Source organism: Hemitrygon akajei, chromosome 7, assembly GCF_048418815.1.
Source record: "Hemitrygon akajei chromosome 7, sHemAka1.3, whole genome shotgun sequence".
NCBI classification, from domain to species: domain Eukaryota; kingdom Metazoa; phylum Chordata; class Chondrichthyes; order Myliobatiformes; family Dasyatidae; genus Hemitrygon; species Hemitrygon akajei.
The window spans coordinates 68,230,935-68,243,725 of NC_133130.1; the positions used below are offsets into that span (position 1 = coordinate 68,230,935).

Genomic DNA, 12,791 nt, shown 5'->3' on the forward strand with positions numbered 1-12,791 from the left:
ATACTGCCACCTCCCATTGTATCAATAACTTCTCTTTGGTATGTTAGATATTTCTGCCAATACAAAGAGCGACAGACAATAGCTGCTCTAAGTGTCAGTCATTTCTGCATTATCCAATATTAATTCCCACTTCTCATCTTTCAAAGAGCATATGATCACTTTAGCCACCCTTTTCTGTTTTATATAATCAAAGCGTTTTTACTACCTGTCTTTATTTTTTTACTTTTGTAATATACCTTCCTTTTCTTTATTGCTTGCTGGGTGGCTCTTTGTTGTTGTGCCATCATTGTATGTTGGGAGACACAGGAGATGGAACCAGGAGGTGATGTTTCAGGCCACAAGACACTGATTTATGATTGAAAGAGTAAAAGATAGAAAGCCAATATTAAGAGGTTCAGGGGTGGGCGAGGCAGGAGCTGGCAATCAATAGCTGGATCCAAGTGAGGAGGGGCAGATAGAGCAGGGTGGGAAAAGACAGAATGGAGATTGAAGCTGGGAGGTGATTGGAGGTGATCACAAAGGGCTGCAGATTGTAGAAACTGATAAGAAAGGTGATGAGTGGAGTCAAATAAATGAAGTTTAGACCATAAGACATTGGAGAAAAACAAAGCCATTCAGTCCATCGAGTCTGCTCCACCGTTCTACCACTGCTGATTTATTAACCCTCTCAACCCCATTCTGCCTGCTCCTCCTCATCTTTGACACCCTGACTAATCAAGAACTTATAAACTTCTGTTTTAAATATACCCAATAACTTGGTTTCCACAGTTGCACCATTTTCCCAGCTAAAGAAATGCCTCCACATCTCTTCCAAAGGAATGACCTTTATTCAGAGGCTGTGCCCTCTGTTCCTAGACTCCCCCACTATAGAAACATGCTCTCCACATTCACTCCATCTGGGACTTCCAATATTCGAAAGGTTTCAATGAGAAATTAATCACAGGTTTGCATATGGAAGCATATATGTACTTTGATAATAAATTTACTTTGAACTTTGATCTCTCTCAGTCTTCTAGAACTCCAATGGCTACTGGCCCAGTACCATCAAATGCTCCTCATACAGTAACCCTTTCATTCATGTGGATCATTCTAGTGAACCTCCCCTGAACCCTGAACAGTGTGAACAATAGTATGTGTATTCTGGAAGCACTGGAATTGCCATAATTAGTACTGAGCAAATGCACAGTTTGACGTTAGTGATAATCAACACTGTTTATTTGGTGACATGCTATGAATTTCTTACACCAGCACCTTTTAGAAAATACGTTTTGGAAGGATTAGGATTTTCCTTTGTTACAGATGCATGAACTGCTTCTCCTGGAAAGAAGTTACAGCCATGAAACAGCTTTCTCTGTCTGTATAACCAATGCACAGAGATACTGTGTTGCTGAGGTCTTTTTTTTGCATAAAATGTGAAGAATGTGTGTGGGTGGCACTTGCTTAGGTCAGCCATTCTTGGATGTTGCAAATGTTCCATTTTGGTATAATTGCAACCAAATGAAAGCCTGTGTTTTGTGCAGGTTTATTTTCTAATTCTGAAAAGAATCACACTGCCCTGCATGAGTCACTTGTTGTTCCTATGTTTGTGTTAAGATTCTGAGAGCCCGGTGTCTGACACTGAGCTCAGTTAAATTGGGCTCTTGCCTCGCCAGGCAACAGCTCTGTCTGCCACCATGTAGACGCTGGCATCTGGTTCCTTGAATTGGAAGTAAAGTTTAATGCCAGCTAATTAGAAGAAAACTGATTTTGTTTGGTGATCATCTGTTTGAATACAACTCAGGAGGTTCTCAAGCCCAGCATAATAAAGCAGGCCTTGTTCACATAATTAATAACAGAAGCTAGTTAAGTAAGCCTCAGTTTTTTTTGCATTACTGCTGTTGCTAACAGTGCCCAAGAGATTCATTTATCATTCCTGTAGATCCTGCTTCAGACAAGTGGATTGACAATGTTAGCACTTGAGAGAGGTTTTTAAATTCACCTGCTTCACCAACAAACTCGAGCAGTTGTAAGGTTTGTTGCTATGCCAATAAGGGGTTATGAAGTAAACTAATTCTTGAGGATGACTTGCTTCACATTTCGAATTTCTGTGGATGGCATCAACAGCTGTCTTTGCCAAATAGCTCCATGAAGTCTCTATTTCTAAAACAGCATTTATTTCATATCACTAAACCTGCGTTATTGACTACTTTCACACTTAACTTCACTGTCAGTACTAAGGATACATCAAAATATGTTGTATCCATTTACTTCTGGGGCTAGGGTTGTAACTGCACTCTGTATTTTCCACTAATGATTGCATTGCCCTTATATGTTGCCAAAGGGAAGAAAATGTATTGGGTCTTAACGTCTAAATAAATATTTCAAATTATAAACCAATGGTGTCGAACAAATAGTTGTCAAGGGCAGTAGAATTACAATGCCAAGGATAAATCGTAGAGATATTGTTTGTTTCATAGTTGCCTGCATTTCTTTGAAAAGCTAAACGGGGTTAGCCCTAGCACACTGCTCCAAAGCAACATGCAATTTCATGGGACTTGAAGGGTTGACATCCAATAATCTAAACTATTTTCCTTTACCCTGGGGATGACTCCAGCACCGTAATAAGGTCAGGAGTCAGGTGGTTGTGCCTGAATCCAAACTACATGGTAGTTTGTGAAATTCCAATGCTGCTTGATAGTTTTACTCCTGACATCTTCTATCACTGGAATGGTGATATTTAGCTGAACTAAATTTTACACTACTTTCTGACAACTTTCCGGATGGCCAAGCTGATACCATTTGTGTAATTGCACTGAAACCATTGGATAGTGGTGCATAAATCTGCAGAGATACAGATAAAACTTTGTTGGGGTCCACAAACTTTACTATGTACAATGACATATGGAGTGAATCAAGCTGCAGTCTGGATGGAATTGCCATTTGTGCTGACAGGAATAATGTTGAAATGTATCATTTCTTCAACACTGAAGAAATGAAAGGTGGCTGAAAACAATTCAGCCCCACCGTTATGCACTAATAGGCTGCTTATCTTTTTCCTGTATCTGTTTATGGGCAGATACAGGCTAATCTTGTGCACTAATGGTGTGGAGCTTAATACATGCCATTCATCACTAATGTGTACCTTCAATAGTAAGAAGCCTCATTTTCAAGTATATCCATTTCCTTTTTGGTGCATGCTTTTGCAAATCCTAGTTGACCTTGTGTTCTTCAGCTTCACTGTAACAGTAAAGGATATGTTGGGTTGTGAGGATACAGATGGTGGGGGATTCCTTCTACCGACAGAGCACAGCTCAACATGGATTGCTGATTCCATTCCTGAATTTATGGAACTTAGTATTCAGAATGGTGAAGAAGTGGAATTTAGTGCATTTGAAATGGTGAAGAAGTGGAATTTAGTGCATTCAGAATGGTGAAGGTGGAATTTAGTGCATTCAGAATGGTGAACAGGCTGGCTGGTGGCACAGTGACATCAGTGTCGGACTCCAGAGCGAGGGTTCCCGAGTTCGAACCCAGTCAGGCCGCTTCCGGACACGCTTTCCATCCGTGCTGGGTTGAGTGTCGAGCTCACAACTCAACCTCGTAAAAAAAACAACTGGGCTGTGAGAAGGACATGGGGAATCACTCACAGAATCTTCCCTCCAAGACAGCCACTTGAAAAACAAAGTGGTCGCTGAGGCCCTGGCTGAGTATGGCACACACACAAAAAACAGAACAGGGAAGGTGGAATTTAGTGCATTCAGAATGGTGAAGAAGTGGAAGTGATGACGGGTTGAATGATGGAAATGGAATATTCACCACTTGCATTAATGTGATGCCTTTTAAGGTGTCTGGTATTTCACAAAGACACGATCAGAAATAAAGAATCCAATTTGAATGAAGTTAGGAGTGCAGGGTGACCTTTCTTGTATCAGAGATGTGCTTAGAAAGTATTTTTAACTAGGACATGGAATCAAAGACATCAATAGGCTTTAGTAGGGAATTCCAAGTGGAGCCTGAGCAATAGAAGGTACATGCCCCAATCATGCACTAAATGGTGTGAATGCACAAAATGGGTAGATTCAAGTCTTAGAGATTTTGGAAAGATATATCTGTGTTGAATGAGGTTAGGGCAAACAGGAAGAAAATTACAGAGGGATTAAAAACAAAGATATATGTTTGGTTTGATGAACAGTGAGAGTATGACAGTGGTATAACTTTGTGAGAGATAAGATTCAAACAGCAGAACTTAAGAGCAATTGTAATTTATTAGTAGAAGAATCTGGTCCGAATTGCATTGTGCTTGTCATGTCCGGAGATGGTAAGTTCAATGATGTGGACTTGTGATAAATGCACTAAGACAGGAGCAGAGTCAGTTCATGCTTTGGCTTCAAAAATGATTACAAAGAAAAGCTTACTAAGGATCTAAAGGAGAATACTAAAGATGTTTACTGGTAACACCGCCCATAGAGAATAGTGAATGAAACCTAGAACGCATGAAAAAGGGCAAGTGATGCAATTAAAATCTTGGAAATTGTTCACTTGGTAGTTGTATTTGTCTTTGTTTTTTTTTCTTTCATATTGTATACATTTCTCTAATATTAAATATACCTATTGAACCTAGAAAGAGCAATCTAAATCAGGATTAGGACAGGGGAAAATAATATAACTTAGCAGAAAAGTGATGAAGAAAATAATAAGACTGAAAATGGACAAATCTCCAGGACTAGATGGTTTCCTGCCCAGAGTTGTAAAAGTACTTTCTGAAGTAATTGTAGATATTTAAATTTGATCTGTCAAATTTATCCAAGCTGAATCATATGCAGCTCAACATCAGTAAGACAAAGGAGATGGTGATGGACTTTAGGAAGACCAAGCCTGCACTGCTCCACGTTACTATGGATGAGGTGAAGACCTACAAGTATCTGGGGGTGCACCTGGATGACAGACTTGGAGTAGAGCACCAACACAGAGGCTGTGTACAAAAAGGGCCATAGTCTCTAATATGCAAGGAAAATTACTTAAATATTTTTGTAAGAAATGTCTAACTTGAAGGTATTGTAAAAAGTGTGAATATGAAAGAAAGTATTTATCAACTAATCATTCAAAAGACATCAGTCTATCTTCTTTAAATAGATCCAAAAAAGAATTAATACCTTTATTTTTCCAAAATAAAAAGTATGAACCCTTTGATGAGTATGAACCATTTGATATAGGGTTCCATTGAAAGAATTTATAATTTATTATTACAATGGGATAAGCGCCCTTTCTTTAAGACTAAACAAGTTTGGGAAAAGGAACTTAATTTGACTTTTACAACGGAGGACTAGATGTGGATCTTGACGTTGGTTAACTCTTCCTCGATTTGTGCTAGCCATTCATTGATTCAATTTTAAATTGTACATTGTTACTATTTGATGAAGGAGAGATTGTCTAAACTCTTTCCTAATGTTGATAGTTATTGTGATAGATGTAAAACTGAGACAGCTACACTGACACATGTTTTGGTCTTGTTCTATACTGGAACAGTTTTGGAAGTCAGTTTTTTCTATAATTTCTAAAGCACTTAAAATTTACAACCTAACAAATTAACTGTGCTCTTTGGAATAATACCTCAAAATATCAGTGGTATTTCTTTGTCTGACCAACATGTTATTGTGTTTGTTACATTGATAGCTAGGAGGGCCATTCTGTTGAATTGGAAGGATATGCCGGCTCCCACTCTGTCACAATGGTTCTCTCAGGTGATGTTATGTCTTAGTTTGGAGAAAATTAGAAGTCGAACCTTTGAACCTATGTTTGATTTTGAGAAAAGATGGGGTTCATTTGTTCGTTACTACCATTTGAGTTAATGGATAGATTTCCTCCATGATCTAATTGTAAATTTTAGTATAATTTTTTTTGCTGGCGGTTTGATGTTTATCTTTAGAAGCCTTTTGTATGACGCACGGCTCCGGGGTTGAACACCTAATGGGTTCTTTTTTTTTCCTCACTTTTTTTCTTGCTTTAGTAGGGTTTTTTTTTTTCTTTTTTTTGTGTCACCATATTTTTCAATCCTTAAATATTGTTTTTTTTCCCTTTGTGACATTGTTAGTGTTACTTCAATGTACTCTTGTTAGTTTGGATAATAATAATAAAAAGATTTGAAAAGAAAGAAAGAAGGGCCACAGACACCTCTACTTCCTGAGAAGACGGAGGTCCTTTGGAGTATGCAGGCCTCTCCTTCACATGTTCTACCAGTCTGTCGTTTCCAGTACAATCTTCTATGGTGGTGGTGTGTTGGGGTAATGGCATCAAAACGTGAGATGCTGACAGGCTCAATAAACTGATTAGAAAGGCTGGCTCTGTTAAAGGAGTCAAACTGGACTCATTGGGACTGTGGTAGAACAAAGAACCTTACTTAATATCTTGGCAACTCTGGACAACGTATCTCGCCCTCTGCTTGCGACTTTGGCTAAACAGAGGAGCACTGTTAGTAAAAGACTAAGACAACTGCACTGCTCCAAATAGCGCTGTATGAGGTCATTCTTACCCTCAGGCAGGTTCCATAATAAATCAACCTATAGCCGGGGAAGTAATGACCCCTCCTGTTAGACTGTTTGAGGTAACTTGCTTTTTTATTCCTTCTCACTTCTCTTCTAATATTTTTTATATCTGTGCACTTGTAATGCTGCTGTGACTCTGTAATTTCCTTTGGGATTAATAAAGTATATCTTTCTATCTATCTTATCTCAATTTATTAAACTTTGGTTTGCAAATTTGCCAATGATACACACTTTACTATGAAGGGGGAAGAGAAACTAATTAATTATAGGTGAATTAGTTTGCTGTTTATGAAGGAGCTGCTAGATATTTGAATGTATAAGAAATGATTGGAGAGGTGGATTTGTATTAGTTAATTTTTCAATAACTTAACACTGAAAGAAGGTTCCAAATATTAATGTGGAACCATAATGTTTGTTAATTTTGTTTTTTTAATGTGGAACTTTATGAAGGCATAGAACTGGATGCACAACAGATATAATTTAATTGATATGGTCAGACCATAGGGAAAGGGCATTGTTTTATAGAAAGGTAGAGTCATTCCAAGTATCCTGGTGAAAAACACAGGGGAGATAGAGGCAGAACCTCTTTAAACAAGAGGCTTGTTCTGAAAAATCAGTGAAAATACAGTCAGCTGAAGTTTTTAAAGAAGGATTTGATAGGCACTTCTGAGAAAATATTTGTTGTGCTACAGGAAACAATTGAGGAAATAGATCTGCTTTAACTGAACTACCAAGGGACTCATAAGGGACTATGAGCTAAAAAGCTAGCTTTGTGCTGTAACTTTTTTATCATTTACCCTTTAAACAACATCATTAAACTAATTACCTGGTCATTAGTATATACTACTTCTGGTCCACTTTGGTAATACTACAGTATTTGGTAATATATTACCTCTGCATCGGAATTTCAAGAGATTGTGAAAGGAAAAACTATAAACGCTGTATTGTGGTGGCAACTCTAAAATACTTCTGTTGAGCCTTCAGCTGTCAATGGTTCATAAAGGATCGAGTGCCAAACATCCACATTGCCAGATGACAAGATGAAAGGTCATGCAAAGACTATGCTCAGGAGGTAGAATATCACAGAGGGATGTTAAAGTGGGAAAACCTGTGGAAGAAGTAGTTTAACATAGAGATGTGAGGTCCACAATGCTGCAAGATGATCCGAACTTTATAAATGGGGAAAAACTAGTAAACGCAGAGAAATGAGGAACTTTACTCTTCTAAGTACATAAATCTCTAAGGTTCTTTTGGGATAAATTGATTTGATCCAGAACAAACTATGTCAAAGAACTTGGTGTCATCCAGTTGAAGAGGTGAATGAAACCTGAATTTCACAATATCTGTGCACGTTAACATGGTGTTGCATTCGAATAAGCTACTTAACGGAGTTTTTCAACAACTTGCAAATTTGAGTTTTGCTTGCTGGTTGAATGAGGTTCATATTTGGTGAAGAGACCTACAAGGACACACTGCAGACTGGGATCTGCTTTAGCTAGTTCTGAGAAAATAGTTTGAAAACTGCATGAACTTCCAAGGTCAGAAAATAGTGATATTTTAGGTGGCAGAGACCAGAACATTCATTTTCATCTGCATTTGGACAACAATTTTATGATTTTGCAAAGATTGTTAAGACTGTAAAAGAAAAAAACTTGGTATAAAGTACAATGTGTTTTGAAGTACAACAACACAACTCAGACTCACCAGATTGCTTCCCACCTCCTTGCTCTGCTTCCTGTTTGCAGCTCACAGCCAAGCTCAGTTTGTGATGTGTTAAACCGAATCTAACATTTCTGAAGTTGTTTTAAAATTTACTTTTTCTTGCAGTCTGCCTCGAGTTCAGTCGCATCCGCAGGAGCAGCTAATGGCAGCCCAGCTGTAAGTATGCATTTGCATTTGGAAAGTGCTCTGACCCGATATCAGCCTGAGCGTGAGATCAGTGTAAAGGCCTGTCCACAGGATGTTCACTGAAATCCTCACAGTTGATTCTGTTTTTGTATTTTGCAACAGTAGCGGTGCTAGATATCAGTAAAAGTGCTTATCACTGTGTTGGCAGCTTGCATAGCAGAGCTTCAAACATTAAAAGCAAACGATACATGCTGTTCATTTTATCTTCATAGGTTTCACTGCGTTCAACAAGAAAGAAGAATCGAGGTAACTTTGTTGTGCTGCTCATCCCACATAGTGTAGCTGATAAGATCACAAAAAAGAGAAATGCTCTGTTGAATACGCCTGATTTGAGCTGCTTTTGTAATTATAATGGCTTGAGGATAAATAGTTATTTAAAAATGTTTTATATAAAAGTATCCAGTACAATAAATTCAAAGTGTGAATTTGGTTTCAAATTCTGCAGCTGCAGAGGGCTTAAGTAGATTTGCTCTTTGTAGGAAGCTCAAAAATGAGCAGAAGAAGAATTTCCTGCAAAGACCTTGGCCGTGCTGACTTCCAGGGATGGCTATATAAGAAGAAGACCAACAAGGGCCTTATTGGCAACAAATGGAAAAAGTACTGGTTTGTACTGAAAGGGACCTACCTGTACTGGTACACCAACCAGGCTGTGAGTATACTCACTTCTAATCGCCCTGATGTTCCTGTGTTTTCACTTTAGTCCAGACTTGATTTATTCCATGCAATGTACTGTTTTAATCTCTTTCAAGTTAACATTTAACTACAGTTAAGGGAGTTATAAATAGCGTCATGTCAGAAACGTGGGTTCTCATCTTCTGTCAAGGTCAATATAAAGAAAAACTGACCTGTGAACAAAGCAAACTGATTGAGAGTAGAGCTTCAAATGTGGTGTATGGATTTTAGTAAGGGATTTGACAAGATTCCCATTGAAAACTTAATAAGAAAGTCAGGAGGCATGGGATCCAGCAAAACTTGGCTGTATGGATTCAAGTTTGGTTTGCTCATGGAAGGCAGAGGGTGATAGTAGATGGAGGGTACTCTGCCTGGAGATCGGTGACCAGGGGTGTGCAGCAAGGGCACTTTCTGGGGTCCCTGCTCTTTGTGATTTTCATAAATGACTTGGACGAGGAGGTGGAAGGGTGGGTTAGTAAGATGACATGGTGATTAGTGATGTTGTGGATAGAATAGAAGGTTGTCACGGGTTACAATGGAACATTGATAGGATGCAAATCTGGTCTGAGAAGTGGCAGGTGACATTCAATCCGAAGTTTGATGTGACATGCTTTGGAAAGTTCAAATTGAAGATAGAATTCTTTGCAGTATAGATGAACAGAGGCCTCTTGGGGGCCACATCCACAGGTCTTACAAGGTTGCCTCACAGGTTGATTGGGTTGTTAAGAAGGCAGATGGAGTTGGGGGATTGAGTTCAAAGGGTAATGTTGCAGCTCTATAAAAGCCTTGTTAGACCACACTTGGAGTTTTGTGTTCAATTCCAGTCTCCACATTATGGGAAGGATGTGGCAGCTTTAGAAATGGGTGCAGAGGAAACTAATCAGGATGACTCCTGGATTAGAGAGCTTGTCTTTTGTCAGAAACTCCAAGTTTCTGACCAAAAAAAAAAGTACTTTAGGAAGATATATTTTGTGTGAAGAGTTTCCACAAATGCAGGTAGGTCTAGAAGCTTGGCCATATATTTTGTATAGAAAAAAAGACTGGCATTTACAGAGAACATGGCAGGACCTCAGGATGCCACGAAGTACATTCAGGCCAATGAGTCATTCTGAGCAGCATGATAAGCACAGTAGTCCATTTACACGAGCAACACTCTCGCAAAGAGCTGGTCAGCTGGTCCTGGTGGCATTGAATGAGGAGTAAATATTAGCTGGAATACCGGGGATATATCCCATGCTCATCTCTGAAGTCTTTTAAATTGATTTGAGAAGTCTGCTGCATGAAAATTGGACAAATTGGTAGCACAGTGAAGTAACCAAACTAATTTGGTTCCTGATTCGTAGATTTTTAAAGGTAAATGAAGTAAGTGTGTGTGTGTGTGTGTGTGTGTGTGTGTGTGTGTGTGTGTGTGTGTGTGTGTGTGTGTGTGTGTGTGTGTGTGTGTGTGTGTGTGTGTGTGTGTGTGTGTGTGTGTGTGTGTGTGTGTGTGTGTACACATATATAAAATATTTTTTCTGTGACCTCCAATATTCAAGAATACCCAACAATAAGCATTCCCACATTTAATCAGTATGGTATTCATTTATTTTCAAATATTAAATCATATGGCTGAGGTTAGTCACCATCCTACATAAGTAGGTTATCCCTATCATGTGGAAGACAAAAATCAAAAATTTAAAGTAAAAGGCAACAAGTTAATTGATTTTTAGGACATGAGCACTTTTTAAATGATGCATTGTGAATTTGGAGGTTTAAGTTGGTGCAAAGCAGATTAGTTACTAACACTTGATCTAAATCTAAAGTTTAAGTAGGGTGTGAAGGTGCTGACAACACCAGGAAAATGTTGGGTGTGACTTCACCACTGAATTATTGTGCTTTGACAGTGGATTAATTGTGCATTTACACTTGTGTAGGATTTTGGTGAGAAGCAAAATCATTCACACTGGTATAGCATTTGCAATGTGTACATACTCTTTATAGCGGGATAGAAGGCGGAACTGGAAAGGCCAATTACTCATGACTTTAATGGCAGTGTTGCCATATTCACGAGTCAATCTTCTGGAAACGATACTAGTTCTGAAAATGACACACACAATGGGTCAAGCAGCATCCTTGGAGGGAGATGGACAGTGGATGCCTTGGGTTGAGACATTTTGTCTGGACTAGCAAACTGATGACAGGTCTCGACCCAAAACATTGACTGTCCGTTTTTCTCCATAAATACTGCCTGATCTGCTGAGTTGCTCCAACATTTTCCGTGTTGCTCAAAATTCCAGCCCCTGTGGCCTCTTCTGTCTCTCAGTTCTCTTCTCCTCTCCTGCCCATCACTTCCTTCTGGTGCCCCTCATTCTTCCCTTTCATCTTTGGTCCACTAACCTCTCCTATCAGATTCCTCTTACTCAAACCATTTGCTCTTCCACCTGTCACTTCCCAGCTTCTTACTTCAGTCTCCCTCCCCCACCAACTCACCTTTTCCCTCAGCTGGCTAACTTGTACTTCTCCTTCCCCCACCCTCTTAGTCTTACTTCTTCACCCTCCTGATGAAAAGTCTTGGCCCAAACTATTGACTGGTTATTGCTTCCCCCACCCCCCCCCCCCCCAAAGTTGCTGCTTGACTTGCTGAGTTCCTCAAGCATTTTCTGTATATTGGTCAAGATTTCCAGCATTTGCAGAATCTCTTGTGCTAATGTTATTGATATGAATTGCTAGCTTCCAAGTTTTTATCCTGGTAATGGTTCAATTTTTCAACAGGCACATTATTTACAGAGTAAGCTTTTAAAATGTGTAAAGTTATAAAAGTGTTAGTTATAATATTTTATCATTTTAATACAATACGTGTTCCTATGTGCAAAGCAGATAAAGAGCCGTTAAGAATGCAATATCATTCAGTAATTAAGATATTCCATGATAGCATTGTTTTTGAAAAAGCTGTCTTCCCATTCTTCTCATTTCCATGACTATCTTGAATATTTTGAATATACTTAATAGATCAGTTCATAAAAGTTAATAGTATTCATTCTGGCCAATTAATGCTAATTTGAGTGCTCAATAATTACCTTCCTCATCTATGAAAATATTTGCATAAAGCTCAACGTGTTCTACAAATGGTTCTCTATTTACCATCTGGATGCAGCATTAAGTTCAAAAACCATAAAGAAGAGGTGAGACAAGTGCTATAAGTAATGTTTTAAACCACAAGATGAATTCTCTGCAGAGAGCTTTGTGGGAGGAGAGAATAGTGAGACAAGCATTAATTTGAAACTTTTCATCAATACTTGTGTTCTGGGTTGTTAAGCCATGGGCAAAAATTAAAGGTCTTTGATTGTTCTTCTGCTGTGCTTGTGAAAAATAGATGTGTGCAAAATAATTGCACTGTGAGGTGCAGGGGGAGTTTCCTGACATTATAGAAGTTTGGTATAATTTGCCTTCACACAATCTTTGCTCTGGTCAGGAGTCTGTGTTTGATCAATTTTGAAGTTTTAATTGATCAAAATACAGGTCTTGACAAATCAGATAATTATTATGCTTTTCTTCATGAAATCAAGCCATTTTTTTTTCCTTTTCCACAGGCAGAGAAAGCTGAAGGCTTCATTAATTTACCGGAGTTCAAAATTGATCAAGGCACCGAGTGCAAAAGGAAACAGTAAGTTGTGCACAAATTTACAAAGCGAAACATATTGTTTTATATGA

The 12,791-nt window shown here is 38.6% G+C and overlaps 1 protein-coding gene across 7 annotated transcripts in view; it reads left to right on the top strand.

The window, feature by feature from the left end:
• ipcef1 (interaction protein for cytohesin exchange factors 1) overlaps positions 1-12,791 on the top strand; it is a 100,689-nt gene that overhangs the window by 45,645 nt on the left and 42,253 nt on the right. For 6 of the 7 annotated variants that reach the window (XM_073051112.1, XM_073051108.1, XM_073051107.1 and 3 more), the window contains 4 exons: positions 8,349-8,399; positions 8,642-8,675; positions 8,909-9,078; positions 12,671-12,744. In XM_073051112.1, coding sequence (XP_072907213.1) covers positions 8,920-9,078; positions 12,671-12,744 — 233 coding nt within the window. In that variant the 5' untranslated portion in view covers positions 8,349-8,399; positions 8,642-8,675; positions 8,909-8,919. Of the gene's footprint in view, positions 1-8,043; positions 8,060-8,348; positions 8,400-8,641; positions 8,676-8,908; positions 9,079-12,670; positions 12,745-12,791 lie in introns of those variants that run through there. The other variant, XM_073051113.1, reaches the window with a different exon arrangement.